General features: G+C 52.5%; 1 protein-coding gene across 6 annotated transcripts in view; it reads left to right on the top strand.

Annotated features, from left to right (window-relative positions):
- Positions 1 to 22,627, top strand: part of DOT1L (DOT1 like histone lysine methyltransferase) — a 58,869-nt gene that overhangs the window by 21,718 nt on the left and 14,524 nt on the right. For 4 of the 6 annotated variants that reach the window (XM_045831033.1, XM_045831035.1, XM_045831036.1 and 1 more), the window contains exons 6-20: positions 997 to 1,091; positions 1,643 to 1,705; positions 8,535 to 8,590; positions 11,399 to 11,478; positions 13,648 to 13,716; positions 14,392 to 14,498; positions 14,983 to 15,024; positions 16,039 to 16,149; positions 16,403 to 16,637; positions 17,054 to 17,167; positions 18,029 to 18,120; positions 18,514 to 18,615; positions 18,977 to 19,114; positions 19,827 to 19,952; positions 22,021 to 22,505. In XM_045831033.1, the coding sequence (XP_045686989.1) occupies positions 997 to 1,091; positions 1,643 to 1,705; positions 8,535 to 8,590; positions 11,399 to 11,478; positions 13,648 to 13,716; positions 14,392 to 14,498; positions 14,983 to 15,024; positions 16,039 to 16,149; positions 16,403 to 16,637; positions 17,054 to 17,167; positions 18,029 to 18,120; positions 18,514 to 18,615; positions 18,977 to 19,114; positions 19,827 to 19,952; positions 22,021 to 22,505 (1,915 nt within the window). Of the gene's footprint in view, positions 1 to 996; positions 1,092 to 1,642; positions 1,706 to 8,534; positions 8,591 to 11,398; positions 11,479 to 13,647; positions 13,717 to 14,391; positions 14,499 to 14,982; positions 15,025 to 16,038; positions 16,150 to 16,402; positions 16,638 to 17,053; positions 17,168 to 18,028; positions 18,121 to 18,513; positions 18,616 to 18,976; positions 19,115 to 19,826; positions 19,953 to 22,020; positions 22,506 to 22,627 lie in introns of those variants that run through there. The other 2 variants (XM_045831034.1, XM_045831037.1) reach the window with 2 other exon arrangements.

Raw genomic sequence — 22,627 nt, 5'->3', positions numbered from 1 at the left:
AAAGTCCTTTCTCAAACAGGTACACGTGTCCTTGGCAGTCTGGGACAAGACGACTTCTTTGGTAGCATCATCTTTAGTTTAAACCCTTTTTAAGCACACAATTCACATTTTAATTTGCAAGCATGTGGCTCAGAGGCCAGTTATCTAGAAGGCTGTTTAAGTTATCTCACATGGAAAGGCTGATGATTTTTGAAAACCACCTGCCTTCTTATGTCTGGCTCTTACCATCTCCACTGAACCAGGGACCCTCATGACCTCTACCTGTGGGCCTTCATTTACCCATGTTTCTAAACAGTGTGCTTATTTTTATTATTTCAATATGTTCTATTCAAAATGGAAAATTGAGGGGATCCTAACACATTATTTGAAATGCAGAGCTGGCCTCTTGTGGGAGGAGAGATTGCTGGCTAAGGCCCATGGTGCTGTTTACTGGCAGGCCCTGCCCCTTGCCTGGACTCGGGCAGCCCATTTGTCAGCTGCTTGGCCTGCTTGTCGGGCTGCACAGCGATGCCACCAGTGACAGTGGTTTGGAGACCCCGTTTCTGTTCGGTGGGGGGGCTCTCCTGCTCCTCCAGTCTCTCTTTAAACCCAGTTGATGACAAGCATCGATGGTGTTGTCAAGGTGATGTCAGGTCTGGTGAGCCCTGCTACGCTGTGGTGGCAATGTGGTGTGGGTGCAAGGTGGATGGGAGCCTCACTGAGGCATCGGTCTTGCAGGGCTCTGTCTCTGTCGGGAGAGTTCATGCCACATCTGTCTATAGACCAAGAATGATTCCAGTACGGGAGCCAAAGTGGGACAGCCATTCCCTACTGGGTGCTCAGCTCAGTCTGGGTCATTAAGTCTCATCAGCACTGCAGGCAGAGCTTGCACCTCCATAGAGAGTCTGGGGGCTCTGCTTATTACCCTTGTGGCCACTGCCCACCTGGCCTCTCACACCCTGCCCCCTCCCCATCATGGTGCTGCATCTGTGACGGCACCCTCTCCCCTCTCTGAAGGAGTGGGCCAGGTCGTGCTGCAGGTCGCGGCAGCCACCAACTGCAAACATCACTACGGAGTCGAGAAAGCTGACATCCCAGCCAAGTACGCGGAGGTGAGCTGTTCTGGGGACTCATGGTCGAGTCTCTTTTCCTCCACCCATGGGTGGGGGAGGTGTGTGCTGAGACATGGGGAGGGAGGGGCATCCAGGCAGGGACTCTGGGGACCCTCTTGGTCTCCAACGTGAGTTTGGGCCCCGATCAGTGTGTTTCAGTTCCTCTGGATGCTACATCCTCCGTGCCCCGTAGGGTGGGGTCAGCTGGTGACACTGTCTGGCGAGTGGGTGTGTCTGAACATCATTTTGTCTCACAGAAGCATTAGTGGTTTGGACTCTGGTGACCTCAGGTTCCTTGGAGGCCAGAACCTTCTATAGACCCCTTAGTCTCCTATCCATGGGACCCCTAGACTCCTCCTGAGGCTGCTGTTCATGGGTTGTCTGGGTGGAGGAGGTACAGACTGGCAGTCTCAGCTTGATGGGGAGGAGGGGGACCAAGGGTTGGACAGCCCTCTCAGAGCCACAGGTTGCCTGCCTGAGTGTGTGGAGGGGGCCTCCCCTGCCTCACTGACTGTCCTGGGCTTCTGACGGGCTCTCTGGTTTTCTTGCAGACCATGGACCGAGAGTTCAGGAAGTGGATGAAATGGTATGGAAAAAAGCATGCAGAATACACAGTGAGTGCCATCGCTCCATGCCCCTGTGGCTAATGAGTCTCCTATGCTTCCTTCTCCTGTTGGACCCGCCGTTCGTCTCTTCCCGTGGGATCCAGCTTATCCCCACTGGGGCTATCCCTACTCATCCATTCTTGCACTGGCCTGGCCTGAGCCGGGTGTGTGGTGTCACTGGAAGAAGGCCCGCCCAGCTCTCTCCAGGAGCCCTTCAGATGGGGCAGCTGGCATTACCCGAGAGTTCTCCTCCCTCTGTTCTCTTACCTCTTTCCCACCATTTCTTGGCTGTGCTTGCCCTCCTTCCTCAGGGGCCATTTTCAGGGAGCATTTCTAACTCCTGCCTCATGCTCTCAGAGAACAGAGGTTGCAGTATCTGTCTTTCTCAGCCCCTGACTGCACAGAGGTAAATTGCCTGTCCTCTGCATGTGCCTGGGCACCTGAGGAGCTCTCAGGGAGCACATGGGGCTCCTTCTGAGGGAGCTCCTCCTCCTGTGTCATGCTGTGTGTGTGTAGTGGAGCTGGTGCGAGATGGGCAATAGGGTGTGGCGGAAACGTCCTTTACCCCCACCCACCGGCTGACTGAGGGGCGTCTTTCTCTTGCTGCCTTCCTGGCAGCATGCGACCCAGCCTCCAAGCCCCTTTTCTTGGCAAGGCTGGGATTATGAGCAGCACTCTCCATGGCTCTTTGGGCTGCACCTCAGTCTCCATCACTGAGCCCTGCCTTTCAACATCAAGGTTTCTTGGGCTCTGGCCTGGATCTTCTGGTCTCACTGCTCCTGCCCAGGGTGTCTGTGTTCACAGCTTGATGTGAGTTTCCTTGTTCAAGCCTCCCTTGTTCACCTTACTACTGGGGTTTCTTCTGCTGGAGCCTCCACTTACTTGGCATGGGTCCAAAACCAGATCCTTAATAGGTCCTCCTCTTTCCATCTTAGTTCATTATCTGCCACATACCCAGTTGTTGAGGCCAAAACCACTTAGGTTCCACTGACTGGTCCTGTGACTGTTCTCTCCCTAAGAACTCTCATGACTCCTTAGCCTCATCCATCCCCATTGTCACCAGCATAGAGCAGGATGGCCCATGGGCTATTGACTCTTGAGCTGGATTCAATGTTCCTGATCACATTAGGAAAATAGAGTACATCACATAATCATTGTTTAGGAATTGATTGGGGATACACGAGATGGGGAAAGAGGAAGTTTCCTGTTTCTTAGAAACAATATAACAGCTTCTTTCACGGATCATGCTTCTGGTGTATGTAAGAGTCCTCACCAAATCTAAGTCACTTAGATTTACCCTCACAATATCTTATGTGAGTTTCATAGTTTTGTGTTTTACATTTAAGTCTATGATCTATTTATGTTAGTTTTTGTGAAGAATGTAAGTAAGGTCTGTGTCTTGATTCATTTCTTTGTATGTGGAGGCCAAGTCATTCCAGCACCATTCGTTGGCAGAGACCGGCTTTGCTCCTTTGTCAAAGGTCAGCTGGCTATGTTTGAGGGGCAGTTTCTGGGCCCCCTGTTCTGTCCCATTGATGTGTGTCTGTTCTGTCATCCGCACACGCTGTCTGGATTACTGCAGCTTTAGACTAAGTTTTGAAGTTGGTAATGTCAGTCCTCCGACTTTGTTCTCCTTTGATACTGTTGCCTATTTTGGACCTTCGGCCTCCCTATAAACATTAGAATCAATATGTCCATATTCACATAATAATTTGCTGGGATTCTGATTATAGTTGCATTGAATCTGTAGGTCAAGTTGGGAAGAACGGACATCTTGACAATATTGATTCTTCCCATCCATGAACATCGACTCTCTCTCCATTCATTTAGTTCTTTGTCTTCTTTCATCAGAGTTTTGTCATTTTCCTTGTATAGATCTTGTACATATTTTTTAGATGTATACCTAAGTACTTCTCCCTTTTGTGATGCTAATAATAAATGATATTGTCCTTTCAGTTTTAAATTCTATTTGTTCACTGCTGGTTTATAGGAAAGCAACTGACCTTTGGATGTTATATATTAATAATACCTTTACACTATAATCTTGCTATACTTGTGTATTAGTTCTAGCTTTTTTGTTAAATTTTTTCAGGTTTTCTGCATAGATGATTTTGTCATCTGTAAACAGTTCTGTCCCTTCCTTGCTGACACGCACACCTTGCATTTACTTCTCTTGTCCCGTTGCACAGGCTAGGACTTCCAGTACGATGTTGAAAAGCAGGGGTAAGGGGACATCCTGCCTGGCTCCTGACCTTAGCGGGAAAGCTTCAAGCTTCTTGCCATGGAGTATGATGCTCGCTGTAGGTATTTTGTGGATGTTCTTTCTCAAGTTGGCAGAGTTCCCCTTTATTCTTATTTTGATGAGAATCATTATCGTGAAAGGGTGTTGGATTTTCTACACCTGATGATACAGTCACATGGTTTTTCTCTTTGTGGCCTGTTGATGTGATGGAGGTTTGTTGAGCTGACCATCTACACCCAGGGTAAATGCCACTGGTTCATGGTGTATTTTTTCACACATTGTTGGGTTTTGGGGTTGTTCCTATCTTGTTGAGGATTTTTGCATTTGTGTCCTGGTTGGTGATTTCTCTTTCTTATACCGTCTTTGGTCTTGGTGTTGGATTATGCTGGCTTTGTACAGTGAGTTTGGAAGTACTTCCCTCTGCTGCTGTTCCACTTTTCCTGGACTAGGATTTGTACATTCGGGCATGTGCTCAGCTCTCCTACCATTTTCCTTGGTGGAATGTCTTTCCAGAATTTTCTCTGTACAGTGAAAGGTGAGGAGTTACATCCTTTGACCTCTCCCGTTCTGCCCACATCTAAAATTCTCTGGCATTTGTCCTTCAAGGTGACTGGGCAGTAAGTCCAGCTGCTTTCTGTTCCCAGGAAACTTCTTCCCGCCTAGTTGCTATATCCACTAGTTAGGAATTCCAGGTAGCTAACCATTTTCTAAGACTTAATGACTTCCTTAAAACAACACAGCTTTTTAAGTTCAGAAAATACTTCCTGGTTCTGGTGAGTGAGCCCAGCAATTCCAAACACTCAGTGGAAGAGTTTTTACTCCAGTTCTCAGAACAGCCCCGATTGATCTACCTGTGGCCTTCAGCACTCTGTGGGGAGCATAGTTTGGAGGAGCCCGGGGGTGGGGGGTGCCCTGGGCACATCATTTCTCCTTCTTTCTTCCTCCTCTTGTCACCATCAAGTAGCAGTGCCTAGCTCTGTGGGTGTTTAGTGGTCACTGACACATCTGCACATTGTGCTGTGTTGTTGGGCACACAGGAGAGGCTCCCTGAGAGTAAACTATGTCATTCTCTGGGCCTTGTGTGGCTTAGGGGGTCATTAGTCCCACGTGGCCTCTGCGATGTGGCAGGAGCAGAATTTGGCTAAAAGGACACTTAGTACCAGCCTTGGCAGGGTCTGGAACAAGCTGACCACAGGCTGCGGAACCATCTGTGCTTCTGGTATACTGTTGCCTACATCCAGAGCTCGTCTTGGGCTCAGTCCTGCACCAAGAGGGTGTAGTGAGGCTGCCTGATTGCTGAACGTCTGGATTTGGCAGGAACGTATATCCTGGGTCTTGAGAGACCTCCCAGCAGCTTTCTGTGGCTTTGACCAGGCACTGTGTTGGCAAGTGCAGTCCTGCCTCCTGTTACTTAAGAACTGGAGAGGAAACAAAGCCAACAGGAGCCTAAAAATAGCCCAGTGTGCTTTTCTAAGCCCCAGAGCCTGCTTCTCTAGGCCAAGGATCCCCCATGGCCTGCTGCCTCCTCTTTTTCCCTCTCCACCAGCAGCGGTACCACCCAGCCAGGCAAGGCCAGCCCCTGCCCCTGCCCCTCCCTGTCCTATAGCCTGCCAGGCCCTTCCTTCCCGCTCACATCCCTTCTTCCATTGGAGCCTATCCTTTCCTTCTATTTGGCTTCTGTCTGCTTATCTGTCATACCTCAGGGCACCCCTTCTACCTGGGAAATGCTTCGTCCAGCTTTCTGCCCAGGCTGATGTCGGAACTCCCACAGCACCTCAGTCGTCTGCTCACAGCCTGACCATGTGCTCTTGGCTGACAGTGATGGGCCTGGCACACAGGTTTCACTCGTCCAGTGTGTGGCACCTTGGGCAGCTGTGGCCTCATGGAAGTGCTGCGTGGGAAAGGTGCCCAGTAGCTGTGGACCTGCCTGTGCTCTTGGGGACAGGTGCCTCTCCAGGAAGTGTCTTGGGGCCTCCACCTGGGTAAGAGCTGCTCCCTTCAGGCTTGTCCACATTAGGACGGCCTGGTGCTGCTAATAGGCAGGCCCAGAAGGTGCAGAGCTGCCGGGCACTGGAATGATGGCTGCTTTCTCCTTAGGAAAGCTAGCTGGAGCTGCATGTATTCTGGAGACATCAGCGCACCTTTACTCTGGTCCTGCTCTGAGTTGAGTCCTTGGGAGTCAGATAGTTGAGCTGGTATTGTCTGTAGATCTGTGACTACTCCTGGGCAGGTTGGCAGAATGACAAAGCCTAGGGCCTCCCATCAGTGACTTTTGCTCACTTGGCTTTGGGTGGGGCCTGCTTTGGTCTCCCTGTTGGAATGGATGCTTTATGCAGACCATGCTCTTTTTTTCCGGACTTGGAGAGCATGTGAGTTCTGCTCAGGGTGGGTGGTGTCTGTGGCGAGGCAGAGATGGGTGGGCAGGGGTGCAATTGCCCTGCCTGAGTCTGATCCTGGACCTGTCAGCTGACCCGGACCATGAGCAAATCTGGTTTCCCTGTGGAAAGCACAGTGTGCATGCTGTGTGTGCTGGGGCCCCTCCCATCTGTCTTTCCCCTCAGGCATTTCTCCACAGATGGGAGAAACAGGAGAGTTCAGTGATGTTGGAGCTAGTTACAGGGACTTAGGTGGGGATTGTTCACATCTTTTTGGTCAAAGTTAACTCTGGCACATTGGCCCCAGTGACAGAGCCCACTCAGCCAGTCATCCTCAGGTGGTCACAGCCCAAGAATGGTGGGGCCTGGCAGACAGACGCTAGGCTGTGGCTGTTTTCTTGCCTCGAATGGGAAGCCAAAATGAGCAGTGGTGCTGTGGCTTGAAACTGTGCGGCCTAGGTAGGGGGCTGCCAGGAGAGAGAGATCACATCAGGAGCAGCCTAAAGTCACCTGTGTCAGGGCCCTTAGGACCACCCATAGGTACAGGAATTTACTGGGAAAGATCCCAGGATTAAGATAGTCATCCTCACAGATGTGATTTATACAGAGATAGTACAGAAGATAATAAGTCTGTTCTGGGAGCTTTGTCTTGCACAGGACTAGTGAGGACTTCAGACTCAAGTGAGTCATTTCCCCATGTCCTGACTGGGCTGTTCTTGGGGAGCAATGGCAGATTCAGAAGTTTCCTCAGGTCGGGAGAGGATCAGAGATGGGATACAAGCAGAATGTAGGTGGACCCTCTTGTAGCACCTGAGTGGTTTAGAACAAGTCACTTCCCCATGTTCTGTGTTATCACATCACATCATGTCACGACACAAGACACCCTAGGTGGTTTTCCACTCTGCACTGGAGGTTGTAAGATTGGCAGCTGCTCCTGTCCCTGGCACATGGTCCCACTGCATTGTGGCAGCAGCACCATAGGACACTTTGCTCAGGGTCTTCCTCTGTCCTGTCCTTAGAGAAATGCAGTGCCTATCAGACTCCTGCTGTCTTCTTGAGGAGGGAGGTTCCTAGTCACCTCACGGCACTTTGAGGGATGTAGATACCCATCAGTAGTCACCCCCCACCCCAGGCAATCACTAATCTACTTTCTGTCTCTGTGGATATGCCTGTTCTGGACATTTCACATAAATGGAACCACACGCTCTATGGCATTTTGGGTCTGGCTCCTCTCACTGAACATCATGTTTTCAAGGTACATCCATCTGCATTGTAGTGAGTGTCGGTGCCTCGCTTTTTTTTTTTTTTTCATGGCTGAGTAATATTTCAGTATGTGGACGGGCATTAGGGTTGCCCTACCTTTGGGCTGCTATGAATTTTGCTGTTTTGGACATCCATGTACAGGTTTTTATGTGGACATTGTTTTCATTTGCTTTGAATAGACACCAGGGAATGGTGGTGCTATCCTTTTTGAAGAATTATAAAATCAATTTTCTTGGTTTGGTAAATGTGAAAGCTCTGACAGTTCAGCTATTAAAACTGTGTCCGTTTGGATAGACTTTGTCCTCGAGGCAGAATGACATCAGTCTGCTAATAAAAGTAGTGCTGAGAGGTTTTGAAGGTGCAGATGGCACTGTTCTCAAGTAAAGCAGACCAGAGAGCCACAGTACAGGTGCATCCCGTGTCACAGAAGGAAGCCTAGCCCACTCGAACTCGGTGTGCAGGCCTCTCTCATGGTCAGGGGTGTGTGTTCCAGGCACTCACCTGAGGGCCTGATACAGGTTTCTCGGAGCCCTTGCCAACCCACCCTCTGTCCAGAACGGCCCAGCTGGTGGGGTAATGACCTTCCACAGTTCTGCAGGCTGTGTGTTGGGGGCGCCCCCTGCTGGCCCTAAGTGGACATGACATCATGACTCTCAGACACATTCTCTAAGTCATCATTGCTCTGTGCCTTGGCCTCCTGGGGTGGGCACTGCAGCACTAGTCTGGGTAACCACTCCTGTGGCTCATGGTGGCCCACACTGAGGCATGTGGTTTTGGCTTATCCCCAACTGTCCTCTCCTCCCTGCAGAGCTGCCAGCAGCCACCTAAATCTTACCTTGAGTCCTTCCCACTTTAGCGACTTTGTGCTCATTTCATCTGTTCCTCGCCAGGTAGGGAGCTGGCTCAGGGGCCAAGCAAGACCTGTGACGAGCACTTGTTCCTGTTTTCTTCCTTTCAGCTGGAAAGAGGTGATTTCCTCTCGGAGGAGTGGAGAGAGCGGATCGCCAATACAAGGTATGGCGGTTTTAGGAGTTGCCACTCATGGCACCTTGAGGACAGCACTGGGTCCTGGCTAGGCAGGGCACCCCTAGGGAGGGTCCCACTTTTGCAAGTCCCATGTGGTAGGCCTGGCTGCCACGTGTGGCTGCCTTTCACAAGGCGGAGCTGGATGACAGAGGCAGTCAGAGCTTCCCTTCTCTTCCCTTCCCTTCCGGTTCAGGCAGCCAAGGTTCACTCTCAGGACTGTCAGCAGGGCAGGTGGCCAGTGACCAGCCTAAGGGCCCCTATGGCTGGCCCCTTGCAGCCTGTCGGGAAGGGCCCTTCTCTGCTTTTGCAGCCAGGGAGGGAAAGCCATCCAGAGATCTCAGCTCTGAGCTCAGCGCTCTCTGTGTCTGTACATGGACATTGTGCTCTGTGCCTCCTCCCTAGCTTGGTGTGGGGAGGCTATTTCTCTACACTCCCTGTGGGGTGAGTGTAGTACCAGTGTGAGCAGCCTGTTCCAGCCGGAAACCCACACATATCCTAAACTTGCTGGCGTGTCTGCCTGCACAGTCCTTGGATGAGAGGCCATTTCAAAGCTCCCAGGCTCCAGTAGGCTCACCAACCTAAGGGCTTGGGCTTGACGTGTGACCTCCATGTCCTCCTGAAGCTGTGTCTGCAGTCCTTCCCTCTTGTCATTTTCCCTTTGTCTTTCTGCTGAACTCAGGCCGGGGCTCAGGCATGCAAGGCTGGATCACTGTGCTCTGCCCCTGGTGTCTGGTATAGCTGCAGATTCGATGGGCCTCTCTGGGTCAGCAGGAGGGAAGGTCAGAGTGCGAGGGTCCTGTGGAGCAGCCAGAGGTAGCCAGGACATTGGTGACTCCACAGTGCCACGTTGCACTCTCTGGAACACTCTTCCTCGGAAGCTGTGGGGCTGGCCTTGCTAGGACAGCTTACAGACTCTCAGTCTGGTCTGTCTTGTCCTTCGCTCCCTTTCCTTCTGGGCGCACTGACTGCGGGTTGCTCCCTACCCCTCACCGTGCAGTTCTCAAGGCATATAGGAACTAAGTATTGCTCTTTCATAGAAGTGTCCCCCATCCTTCTTTTGAGCCCATTGTTCCCCAGTGGCCAGATTCTTTGTATCTGCTTGAGAGAGTCATGCTGGCTCCATGGACATCTCCATCGAACGGGGTGTGGGGCTATACTGCTCTTGTAGTGAGCCGAGTGGGGTCAGAATACAGTGAGGGACCTCTCCCGTGGGGAGAGCCCCACACTCACCCAGCACTGCCTAGCAGCCTCCAGGCTGCAGTGTCCTGTCTTCTGGGCATCCCGGGGATCTGAGAGCATACTGTAGTCCCGGCCTCTTCTGCCCATCACCTGTCTGGCCTGGGACACTCCCTCAGGCTTTGCACAGGAGTTCGACCTCTTCTTCCTATGAATAGACCCTGGTGGATGGAGAGAGTGGCAGGGCCCACGACCAGGCTGGGCTCATGTGCTCTGGATGTCTCCTGATGTCCCCCAGACACTCTGCTTCCTATCTAGTTGTCCCCTGCCTGCAGCACTTTTTGTTGTTAGGGGTGACTACTGCTTCAGTTAGCCTCCTGGCTTCCTCAGACCTGAATGTGAGAGGATGAGAAAGAGTTTCTGGAGCCTTCTTTTCCAGTCAGCCACCCCCTTTCTGTTCTGCCCTTTCACCACCTTGGTCACTTGGAGACTCTGGCACTTCAGCCTTCCCAATCTTAGCCTCAGGCGGGGCCACAGCATGGCTCCGCTGGCCTGCCCGCATCCTGCTCTGCCCATTGGCACCTGGGGTGCCCCATCCTAGCCCTTATTGTCTTCTCTGTTTCTGTCCACGTGATCAAGCAGGGAGAGAGCGCTGGCCTTTATTTACACCTTCAGTGTCCTTCCTGCCGCTCTGTCCTTGCCTGTCCTTGCACCTCACTTTACAAGCAGTGTGTGGATGACAGTCAGCTCACTCCGTCTTCTATCATAGTCAAAAGAGGTGACCCCCATCTGCAGTTCTCTCCGTGGCCCAGTTTCTGCCATGACATGGTTTTAATCTTGCACTTGAAGCAGAGAAGAGAGCCATGTGACTCTAAAGTATGAAACTTTCTGTCTTACCTTTGGGTCTTCATGTGAAACCAGATGTTTCTAGAGTTTAGCCATTCAGAGAATTCCTTTAAGTGGGCAGGGGCCATACTGGGTAGGTAAGGGAGCAGGCAGGGGAATACCTCCACCTTCCCTTTGCAGGCAGCACCTCCCCAACCATCCCAGCAGGAGTCTACAGACCAAGATGTCTCTGGCCATCTGGTGACAGAAAACATTAGAAAAAGTGAGGCTGAGCCACACCCTCCCTTGGAAGAGCTTTGCTTCTGGTCCCAAGGGCTCTTGGGGATCACGTTCAGATGCATCCTGACTCAGTCATGCTACCTTCTTGCCTGGGTATTTGTTTATCATGTCTCTGTCCCCAGGTGGCAGTCTTGGTGTCTGCATTCCAGCCCAGAATTGTCAGGGGGCAAGCAGGGGCCACCAGCCATTTGGTGCAGGTTGACCGGGGGCCACCTCAGCCCGCACACGTCCATCTTGGCTTTTCCAGAGAAGCCAATGATGTGGTAGTCACAAAAATTTCTGAATTGTTGTACATTAGCAACAAACTAGGCAGCTGTTGAACACCATGGGCCCCAGAGCCCATTCCCTGGGCTGGGCGGAGGTTGTGTGGGCAGAGCCTTGGGAGGCCTTACAACGGAGCTGATAGTGGAGGCAGTAGGTGTCATATGCACTGGCGCTCTATACATGTGTGAATGTGGAACTTTCATTTTACTCAACTGGAATATTATTTTGCAGTGTTATATTTGTGAATAACTTTGCCTTTGGTCCTGAGGTGGATCACCAGCTGAAGGAGCGATTTGCAAATATGAAGGAAGGTAACGTACTCTTCCCCCTTAACCCCATCCTGGTGGCTGCTCCATGCTCACCGTCGTTCTTGAGCCACCACCCACTCATGCTGGCTAGATTTGACAAGAATCACAGGTGTGGGAATTCTTCTCAGTTTTCATATCCATTCATTTCAGGCCCATACAAAAGGCCTCAGGCAATGAAGATGCCTTGACTGTGGTTCTCACTGTCACCTGAGGTGCTAGGCCGGGTGTCTTCCAGCTTGGTGTAGGAGTAGAAGAGACCTCACCTCCCCACCACTGCCCAGCTGGCCTGAGGGACTTGGGATGGGTGGTCAGATTAGCAAGCAAGATACAGGCTGTTTGTTTAAATGTGAATTTCCCATAGACAACAAATAGCTTCTTAGTACAAGGATGTTCTAGCTTTTACTAAAAAGGAATATCATGTGTATCTGAAATTCAGACTCGATTGGCATCGTTTGTCTGGCAGCACTAACCTAGGGGCACAGGGACATCTAGCCAGAGCCCTTCTGCATTTCTTGGGCCTTTCTTGTTTGGAATTGCCACCACCAGGCCAGAGCTACCCTACTGCTTTCCTCTGCCTCCCTTTCCTTTATCCCAGGTCAGATAGCAGCCCAGTCCAGACTGGGGTGCGAGAGGGGAAGGTCATAGACCAAGAGAGCTTTCATCTGTCTTCAGCACCTCCAGCTTCATGTGTGTGTTTGAGCATGTGTGTGTCTGTGTCTGTGTGCAGGTGAGCATGAGTGTGTGAATGTTCTGAATATGTGCGTATTTGTAAGAGTGGCTACTGTCCACGGTGCCCCGTACACATCTCGTCTCCTGAGCCTTCAGGCTCTTCCCTTGGTGCATGCATCTCCCAAGGAGAGGACTGGGATTCCTATGGCCTTCGGGTCCTGCCTCACCTTGAACTCCAGCCTGTGGTCTGGAGAGTGTGCCTCTTGTTTAGTCCTATCTCTCCAGCCAACCGTCTTGGGCCATTGTTTAGTTTTATTAGAAAACGGCCCCTCCATCTTTTTCAATGACACCCATGGGCTGTTTGGGTTCATTGTCCTCGTGGTGAGCTTGACCTTGCCCCTCTGAGCTCATTTTCTTAGGTCTTCGTGCCCAATTGTAACACATGGGCTGCCTCAAAGGCAGGACTGCCTCAAGGGCAGGACTGCTTGCCAGTACCTCTGGTCCCCAGTGATGTGTTGTCCCACAGTGACTTGCTCTCAGAAGTCCCCTCATGCACCCGTTATCTTGTAGGCATTGCGAGATGGCAGGTTCCTAATGAGAATAGTCTTAGGACCCCTAGGTTTTGTTTTACCATATCCCACACTCTTAAATGTTCCCATGACTTTGAATATTCCTTGTGGTCTCCAGCTCCTGTTCATTCCCTGGCGCAACAAGGTTCCCACCTGACTGTGCATCTGGCTGACCCAAGGAGCCATCACATACTCTTAATGAGGGGGGTGCTCAGGCCGAGGCCGGGTGCTGGGGAGCTCCTCTGACTGGGGTATCACGGGGCTGTCTTCGTGTGTATGAGTGTGCATGTGCATATGTGCCATCAATAGATTCATCCTGACTTTTCCTATTTCAATGAGATATTATTTTCTTTTGTATTTGGCTCTTTTTTCTGACACTGCTAAGTTTAGCATTAGCATGTTTACTTTGGTGTTTTCTTCGGTCCACGTGGAGTGTTTTTGTAATCATAACATGAGCAGCACCACTCACATAGGCTTGCTATGGCAGGTGTGACAGCCTGCTCCTCTCTGGAAGGACCACTCTGACATGGGGTATCAGCATAACAGCTGTTCTCTGTGCAGCGGTTCCTGACCTCATACACAGTTAGGCTATTTCCGTCCGGGCATTAGGACTGCCGGTGCCTTCTAGATTCAGTGTGGGACATGGGATGCGTCTACACAGGTGGGGTCCCTGGGTCAGGTCAGCACCTGTGGGACTTCAGGGGGCCCTGGTCAAGTTTCTGTGGGAAAGCTGTTAGCAGGTCGGGCCGAATCATACCTTATTTTGCTTTCACTTGTAGGAAACGGATAGGACTCACAACCACTGGCTGTTTGTGTGCCCAGTGTGCTGGTTTCTTTCTTCGTAGCTTCCCCATCCCCTGCTCCAGCTTTCAGCATCCTTCCGTTGGTGTGCCAGTTTTCCCATAAACAGCAGTAATCAGCTTTTGTGTTTCAGGTGGCAGAATTGTGTCCTCGAAGCCCTTTGCTCCTCTGAACTTCAGAATAAACAGTAGAAACTTGAGTGGTAAGAAACTCTCGTGTTGTTAAATTTTTAATATATATGACCTTAAGTATCTGACACGTGTTAGTGCAGGGTCCCTCCTCGGAACTTCTGACTTCAAGGTCAAGTCATGTCTGTGGGGGCTTCTGGGAGCCTTCTTGTTGCCAGGAGCACCCCCATAGTGACCGCCACAGAGGTCCCTAGACATTGTCCAGAGTCCCGTGGGGACAGAACCACCCAGGTTGAGACCCACACGTTTGACTAGGTGGTTTACAAGCTGCTTTGCGTTCATATCCAGTTGGCCTAAGGGGCAAACGACTGGTGTGTGCGATGGGCTCCGGGTGTAGACGCCTTCAGCAGGAGGAGCTGGACCCCTGGCCTGGGGAAGAGCCGAGTCACTCTGTGGCGCCCAGCTTCGGGGTCACAGTTTCTCGGGTGCTGGGCGTCTTAGTAGTTGTGTTCTTTCCAAATGGTCCTCAAGTGCTTTTCCATCCCACCCAGTCAGGCTCGTTGCCGTTTTCCTTGGACAAGCACCTGGGTTAGCGGGGACCATTGTGCACACCGTGCGCCTCCCTGACCTGCCCGCCTGGCGAGTGGGACGGCCCCACGCGATGAGGGCACGCGGTTCTGCTCCCTTCCTGCCTCGCCTGAGTCATTCCCCCAGGTGCACAAGGCCCTAACCTGTGCCCGTCGTTGCAGACATCGGCACCATCATGCGCGTCGTGGAGCTCTCGCCCCTGAAGGGCTCAGTGTCGTGGACGGGGAAGCCCGTCTCCTACTACCTGCACACCATTGACCGCACCATAGTGAGTGTTCCCGCGGGTGAGGCCCGGACCCTCCCGGAAAGCCTCCTCCCCCTTCCCTCCTGTCCACGCCCACAGCGCTCAACCTGGAGGATCTGTAACACTGTGGTCCCACAGCATGAGTGGGAGCCAGGGGCTCTTTGTCTGTCTTCCCTCTTTGCTCCCAGTCCCTGTGTAAGGTAGACATTGTCTCAAATGATGTGGCCATAGTGGACTTGGCCTCAGTGTCAGAGGCCAAGGCAGTGGGGAGCCCCGGAGCAGGCCAGCCTGGTTCCCACATAGCTCTCTTCATGTGAGATGGCCCTGCAGGTCTGCATGGCCCCTGAGAGGGACACCTACATTCAGGGCGGGGCTCTGGGCAGAGGCACGACCCCGTGACAGCTCCAAGGACATCTCATGTTGGTGTGTCTCGGGTGTTGCTCTCATCTTGACAGGGTTTGAGAATGACATCTAATTAAATTTTTTCCCCTTTTTTCTCTGTTTTTAGCTTGAAAACTACTTCTCTAGTCTGAAAAATCCAAAACTCAGGGTAAGCATGTGTTTTCCTCATTGATGAGCTTGATGGAACTCCAGGTGATAGATGGGGAGTGCCAGTTTGGGGACGGAGGTCTGGGTGCCCTGGGGCCACTCTTCCTGACAGCAGTCTTTCGGGAACGAGGTTGAGTGACTTTCAGCCTTTGAACAGTGTTGTGGTAACCTGGCTAAGTATGCAGAATGCAGGATTGAGGACCCCCCCTTGCGGAACTCAAGACATTTCTCCATGTGCGGAACTTGAGACATGCCTTTCGCTACACAGGCAGCTGTCCCTGAGCAGTGTGCTGTGCTAGCTCGAGGGGAGCGGCCTAGGTTCTGACATGGTGGTCCTGATACTGCCACCACCCACTGCTGTGCCCAGTGTCCCTGCAGTGCCCCATCCTCCAACCACCTCTTTCAGACCTCAGAGGACGTCTGTCCAAATGTCTGTGTTTCTGGAGACTCAGACAAGCATCTGAGTGGGAAGAAGCCCCCGCTGCCTGGAGTCCCATGTCATTCCTGCCATGCTTGACGTTCCCCACCCCAGCTCCTAGCACAGAGAGCAAGCTGAGCCAGCCAGCACCATCCATACCCCTCTTCCCTCAGCCTTTCCAGTAACCCTCCCGCAGTACAGATGTACCTCAGTGTAGGAGGCCCGTACTCCTGGAAAGGAGAGAGGACTGTTGGGCAGCTTCTTGTCTGCACCCAGAGCCTTTTTGTCCTTGATTTAATTTCCCCTCACATGTCACACACAGTTCAGAAAGCCCCAGGTTTCTGACCCAGAGATCTAGGTATGTCTGCATGCACCCAGCAGATATATACATGGCCCAGGGCTGGTTAAGGGGCCAGGGGCAGCTCATTGGCCTCTCGGTGCTTCAGTTTCCTCCTCTGTACAGCGGGCAGAGGAGTTGACATGAACAGAGCTGGGCCACAATGCCAGTACTTTTGGGGACATTTTGGCACTTGGGGGTCATGCCCACACTTTGGGGGACATGTTGGCACTTTGGTGGACACATCTGACGCTTTCCAGGAGGAACAAGAGGCAGCTCGGCGCCGGCAGCAGCGAGAAAACAAGAGTAATACAACCACCCCCACGAAGGTGCCTGAGAGCAAGGCAGCTGTGCCTGCAGACACCTCTGTGGTGAGTACCCCTACCCTGGTTGGGGCTCTGCACAACTGTCCATGGGCACAGTCACTGGTCACCTGCCCTCATCATAGAGGGAGGGACTCTTTCAGACAGGGAGGTGGAGCTGGTGGGCACTGCTCCCTAGGCTGGCGGAGGGAGGGCCTTGCTGAGGTGCGGGCTTCTTCTGTTCAGTCGCTATCCTGGGTCCTGTGTTGTGGGCTCATAAGGAGGCACAGCAGTTGGTTTGTCACTGGCCTCTGTTCACTAGGATTCTGGTGCTGAGGAAGAGAAAGCAGCGACAACCGCTATCAAGAAGCCGTCCCCCTCCAAAGCACGGAAGAAGAAACTGAACAAGAAGGGACGGAAGCTGGCTGGCCGGAAGCGTGGACGTCCGAAGAAGATGAGCACTGCGAACCCCGAGCGTAAGCCCAAGAAGAACCCTACTGCACTGGACCTGCTGCACGCCCAGACTGTGTCCCAGACGGCCGCACCCTCACCGCAGGGTGAGCAGGGCCTCAGAGCCCTCCCCAGGGCCCTCTCCTGTGCTGCTCAGGCTTGGGTCCTGCTCTGGAGGATGCCTTGGGCTGTCTTCGGGGTTTGCCCAGGCCTCGCTTTACCCCAGTGGTCTGCCAAGAGTGAGTCCTGGTGGGTTTTCCTGTCACATCCTGCCAGTCAGAGCTTCGATATCAGCAGCTGTGGCAGAAACAACAATGCTCGCAGAAATGTCTTAGATTATGAAAGCGTTCATCTGGGCTTCTAGTACTGCCGACATAAGTGTCTGGTCATGCCTTTGGGCTTGAGGAGCTGCGCTGAGTCTTAACTTTAAAAAGGCTGGAAAATTTTCTGTAGAACAATCTGGAATTCCCTGGGAGAATGTGCTAGTCAGTTGTTGACACATGAATGCTGCTGTCTCCTGCAGATGCGTACAAGTCACCTCAAAGTCCGTTTTATCAGCTACCTCCCAGCGTGCAGCGGCAGCCCCCTGACCAACTGCTGCTGGCACCCACCCCACCCGCACTGCAGAAGCTGCTAGGTGAGCCAGCACCACGGACGCTGTGGGTTCCATGTGTGGATTCCGACTTAACACTCTGTCTTCCAAGGAGGGGGCAGGGTCCGAGGTTCTGCCCCTGGCGAGTCTCCTGTGACAGCTGTAAGCAGGCTGAGGACACTGAAGTCCTGAGGGCTTGGGGTCAGTCCTGCCAGGCTTTCAGGCCAGGAGGGCCTGCGTAGTTATCTTAGGCTGAGGTTCTCTCCCTCAGGGAACACTGGGCCATGTCTGGGACATCTCTGGTTGTCACACTGGGGTGCTCCTATATAGGATGGGGCAGGGACACTGCTCAGTCTCCCACAGCCACCGGGACAGCCCTACAGAGGGTGACGTAGCCCCAGCGTTCTGAGGGTAGGGAAAGGGCCTGTCTCGGATGAGCTGGGGCTGTGAGAGAGCAAGCCCTGTCTGAGGTGAGCACCTGCTCACTTTGTAGGGCTCAACCCAGAGGTCTCTTTAGAAACTGAGTGAGGGAAACCCCTTGGAATCGTGGGAGCCTTTGGTTTCCTGAGTCCACGTCAACAGCATGTGCCTACTGGGAAAATTGGCAGATTGGGTCATGGAAACCCACAGTCTTGCGAAGAAAGAAAACGTGGGTGGTAATGACAGGAGCTGCAAAGGGCCCCAGTAGGGGGACTAACCGTAGGTGCAGGTCGAGGGGTGATGCCAAGGCAGCGTGGGGACCAAAGGTACTGATGGTAACAAGCAATTTTCAGCAACATCTGACAAAGTGGGGGGAGCTCCCAGAGACATTCAAGTGCCCCCTTGCCCCCCTGCACAACCACCACCGTAGCCTTCAGTCTTAGCCAGTTGGCTTGTGCACTGAGACCTTACCCCCGGCTCTCCTAGAGTCCTTCAAGATCCAGTACCTGCAGTTCCTAGCATACACGAAGACCCCTCAGTACAAGGCCAGCCTGCAGCAGCTGCTGGACCAGGAGAAGGTGAGGAGTGCCACTTCTGTATTTCTAGCTCTCTATAGAGGGTGAGCCAGGTGAACTAAGCGAGCCCCCCACTTCGAGTCCTCTCGTAGTCCCCAGCCCACCCATAACATGCCCTGCTTCCTGTCACGTGCCCTTGTCCCTGCTCAGTGTGCCTGGTGCAGCCTTCCAATAAATGCCTAGACGGAGGACTGGCCAGCATCCCCAGTATGTGCACGCATTGCCATGTGTGAGCATAGTGGGGAGGGGGCAGCTCTCGCCCTTCACGGAACGGCAGTGCTCTTTATCACTGAGATGCGCTGAGATGTGTTACATTGGTGCTTCTCCTTTGAGCCTGTTTAAGGGGAGGGATGGTGGGGACAGGGCTTATACTCGCCAACCCTCTGTCCCCTGCAGGAGAAGAATGCTCGGTTGCTGGGGGCCGCACAGCAGCTATTTGGCCACTGCCAGGCCCAGAAAGAAGAAATAAAGAGACTCTTCCAGCAGAAACTGGATGAGGTAGAGCCGCCCAAGGCCAGGATGACACAAGAACAGCATTAAGGGGTGGATGGGGACTGGACAGGGGTGCAGCCTGGGACAGCTGAGATCCGGGAGGACTCTTCCTTTCTTGTGCTTTCTGTTAGTCCAGGACCTGGGCTGTGGCCAGAGGGTTGCTCCCAGTCTGGCCCTCATAGGTCCTGCACAGGCTTGTGTCCTGGGACCCCCTTGTTCCCCTCTGTGAGGAAATATACCTCCTCTCTTGTCTGTGACCCTCATGGTGCTACCTCAGTCTTGTCTGGGCATGAGTAAGCTAGTCCCTCCCCTCCCCACCACGGCTGCACCTCCCTGCAAGCCCAGCCTTACTGTCGTCTGTCCACAGTTGGGAGTGAAGGCTCTGACCTACAGTGACCTGATCCAAGCACAGAAGGAGATCTCAGCTCACAACCAGCAGCTCCGAGAGCAGACAGAGCAGCTGGAGAAGGACAACAGGGAGCTAAGGAGCCAGAGCCTGCAGCTGGTGCGTGCCCAGGGAGGGCAGCAGTTCCAGCACATTCCAGAGGGAGCTGGAGCCTTAGACCCTAGACTATGCAGAGGACCAGGTGTTGCTCAGTTGACAGACCTGGAGGCCAGTGTCCTGAGACAGAAATAACCCAAGGGTGCCTGCAGGGCCCAGCAGGTTCTCTAAAGGATGGATTTCCTATGATCCCTTTAATCTGCAGGGGGAAGACAGGGCCCTTTCCCGTCTCTCCATCCTAGTTCATTCTAGGAGTGCTGGAGCTGCTTTCCTCTGCTCTCAGAGCACATGAGTGCAAACTGAGCCTGGGGCCAGAATGTAGCTGCTTCACTTCCCATTAGGGGTGTCCCGGAGGCTCATGATGTGACTAAATGGGCCTTTTAAGGGGGCTCAGAGTTTCCTGGTACTCACTCTTGGGACTGCTGGATATACAGGGGCCTCCCTTCTAATAGGCCCCCTGTTCCATTCTGTGGGACCTCTAACCATGCTCCTGGGGCATTTCCTATGGGGACCCTGGTCTCCTTGGGCCGCCTCTGCAGTCTTGCCTTCCAGAATCAGGAGGGAGAGAGGAACCAGCCCCCAGGGAAACCTGCCTAGATACCTGTTCTGTCTCCCCTCAGAGCTCATTGTCAGGTCGGGAGGCAGGCTCAGGGGGCCATCCCACCTCCTCATAGCCATGCACGTGCTCATGACCACTACTGCCCTGTCCCCACAGCTGAAGGCTCGGTGTGAGGAACTGAAGCTGGACTGGTCCACACTGTCGCTGGAGAACCTGCTGAAGGAGAAGCAGGCCCTGAAGAGCCAGATCTCTGAAAAACAGAGGCACTGTCTAGAGCTGCAGGTAGGGTCCAGGAATAGGGGCATCAGCCTGTCTGGGCTTTAGTCATGGTGTTAGAAACATGGTCAGTGCTATTGGCAGACCCAGCAAAGCCATCCTTCTCCTGAGGACAGGGCACTAGTTCCTCGTGTCACATTAAACCGCCTGCCCTGGATGGTGTGGCTCAGTGGAATGGGTGCTGGACTGTGAGCCGAAGGGTTGCTGGTATAGTCGGTTCCCGGTCAGGGCACATTCCTGGGTTGCATGCCAGGTCCCCAGTTTGGGGTGCTCAAAAGGCAACCACTCACTGATGTTTCACTCCCTTTCTTTCTCCCTTCCCCTCTAAAAATAAATCAGTAAAATCTTTTTAAAAACCCGCCTAATGTCCACAGTCAGCAAGAAGCAAGGCAAGTGGACACCCTACTCTATGTCAGGGCATCTCGTATGGTCCTAGACCTAAAGGGTGCCTGGGCTCCTCCTGGCGAAGCGCTTCTGACATGGTCACTGAGCAGGCCTGTGCCTGTGGGTTAAAACAAAACAGGTTGTGCTTTTCCTGATGGTGTAATTCGTTCATCAACGTCAGCTAGAAAACAGTGTGGAGAAAGAGAAAGAATAACAACAGAGGCCATGGCTGAGTTCCTGAGTATGGAACTTTCAAGTAACAATAAGGAAAGGAAAGGGAGACGTGCGACGTGAGCATCGGTTGTTACAGAAGCTCCATGTGTACAGAATGAGATGCAGCCTCCCCTGCATCTCAGCCCAGCTTCATAACATACAGCACATTGCCAGCTGCCAAACCCTGGGGGCTCTTTCAAGTGGTTTATTATAAAGTGAAACTACAATGAATTTCTCTGTACCCACGGTTCATTTTAAGGATATTTCTTTAAAAGACATAATCTCCAAAGTAGATTTGGGAGCAGTTTAAGGTCCTATGATTTATGGGCCCAGGGGGTGTCTTTTGCCTACCAAGCCAGTAAACCTTGCCATAGAAAGAGGTTTGCTGATCTTGGCCTTATTTACATAGATGTACCCACAAGGAAAGTCTCCACAGAAAATATATTGGGTTGGCCAAAAAGTCTTTAGATTTTTCCGTAAAATAAAAGACACATTTTTTATTTTCACCAATAGCTTTATTGATTTGGATATTTTGAGTATGTCAACTATCTCCCGCTCTTGGCTTCTAGTGGGCAGAGGCCAGGGGAGCTGTTAAATGTCTTCCAATGCATAAGGCAGCCCCACAGCAAAGAAGTATTTGGCTGAAATGTCAATATACCAAGAAACTTCACAAACCACTTTTGACACGTTCCATCTAGTCACAGGACCTTCTCCAGACACTGCACAAATCTTCTTTTCCATTTCAGTTGCATTCTTACCTTGCTTGAAATAATAAAACATAATACACTGAAAATGTTGCATATCTTTTTTCACTTTCAATATTAAAATGGCTGCACAAAAATTCACTAATTTTTATAAGTTTTTTTAAATGCACACTCATATGACATCTGTCACAATATAGTCTAACAAAAATATTTCGAATGAAGTTAAAGACAGCTGAGCACTACTGGACCTATCGTGCAGGAAAAAACTAAATGAACTTTTTGGCTAACCCAGTATTTGGTTTCTGGCTCTTCTGTGTAATAAAGAAACGATACATGTTCTTAAAGGGGGCTGGGGGACAAAGTGTAAGAAAAAAATGCCCTGTGTCCTGGCCCCTTGAAGAAAATGCTATTTCAGGTTTTTCCCAGCGTTACATCCTCACCGAGCACTGTGCCCTCTGTTCTTGCTTTCCTGGGGCAGTGCTTTCCCTGTCAGCAGATGTGCATCTGCAGAACCGCCCTGGACACTCTAGTGCTATCTAGTCCATCTATCCAGGGCACCCCGACCAGGTTGGCTGGTTGGCTGCTCTGGCTCCTGTCACACACAAGCCAGTCCACCTACAGTCGCTCTAAGTGGGCATTCTTGCTCTCCTGGGTCGGTCCCCTCCAGTGGGCTGCTGAGAGGGGCTGGGCTGGCCTCTGTTCTGGGGCCTTTGGCAGCTGTGCAAGAGCCTTATCCCAAGCAAGCTGCAGGTCTGACACCCTTGGTTTTCCAGATAAGCATTGTGGAGCTGGAAAAGAGCCAGCGGCAGCAGGAACTCCTGCAGCTCAAGTCCTGCGTGCCACCAGACGACTCCGCATCTTTGCACCTGCGAGGGAAAGGTGGCCTGGGCCGGGAACTGGAGGCGGAGCCTGGTCGGCTGCACCTTGAGCTAGACTGCTCTAAGTTCTCACTGCCCCATTTCAGTAGCATGAGCCCAGAGCTCTCCATGAATGGCCATGTGGCTGGCTATGAGCTCTGCAACACGCTGAGCCGGCCCTCATCCAAACAGAACACCCCCCAGTACTTGGCCTCCCCACTGGACCAGGAGGTTGTGCCCTGTACCCCCAGCCATAGCAGCCGGCCCCGGCTTGAGAAGCTGTCTGGCTTGGCCTTGCCAGACTACACCAGGCTCTCCCCAGCCAAGCTGGTGCTGAGACGCCACCTGAGTCAGGACCACACAGCCAGTGTCAAGGCATCTGCTGGCGAGCTGCATCCACGGTGAGTATGGCCAATGGGTCTGCCCTGGTATCCTTAGGCTGTTGTGGGGTTGCTCATAACTTTGGGAGGGTTTGCTTGGCCCAGGCTGTCAGCTCTAAATGCAAAGCCACAGCCCCAGGGTC

The sequence above is a fragment of the Phyllostomus hastatus genome, unplaced genomic scaffold (assembly GCF_019186645.2).
Source record: "Phyllostomus hastatus isolate PE091 unplaced genomic scaffold, TTU_PhHast_1.1 phas_contig_159, whole genome shotgun sequence".
Classification (NCBI taxonomy): Eukaryota; Metazoa; Chordata; class Mammalia; order Chiroptera; family Phyllostomidae; genus Phyllostomus; species Phyllostomus hastatus.
Note: the sequence above shows the minus strand (reverse complement) of the source record. Positions and strands in the feature narration are given on the sequence as shown.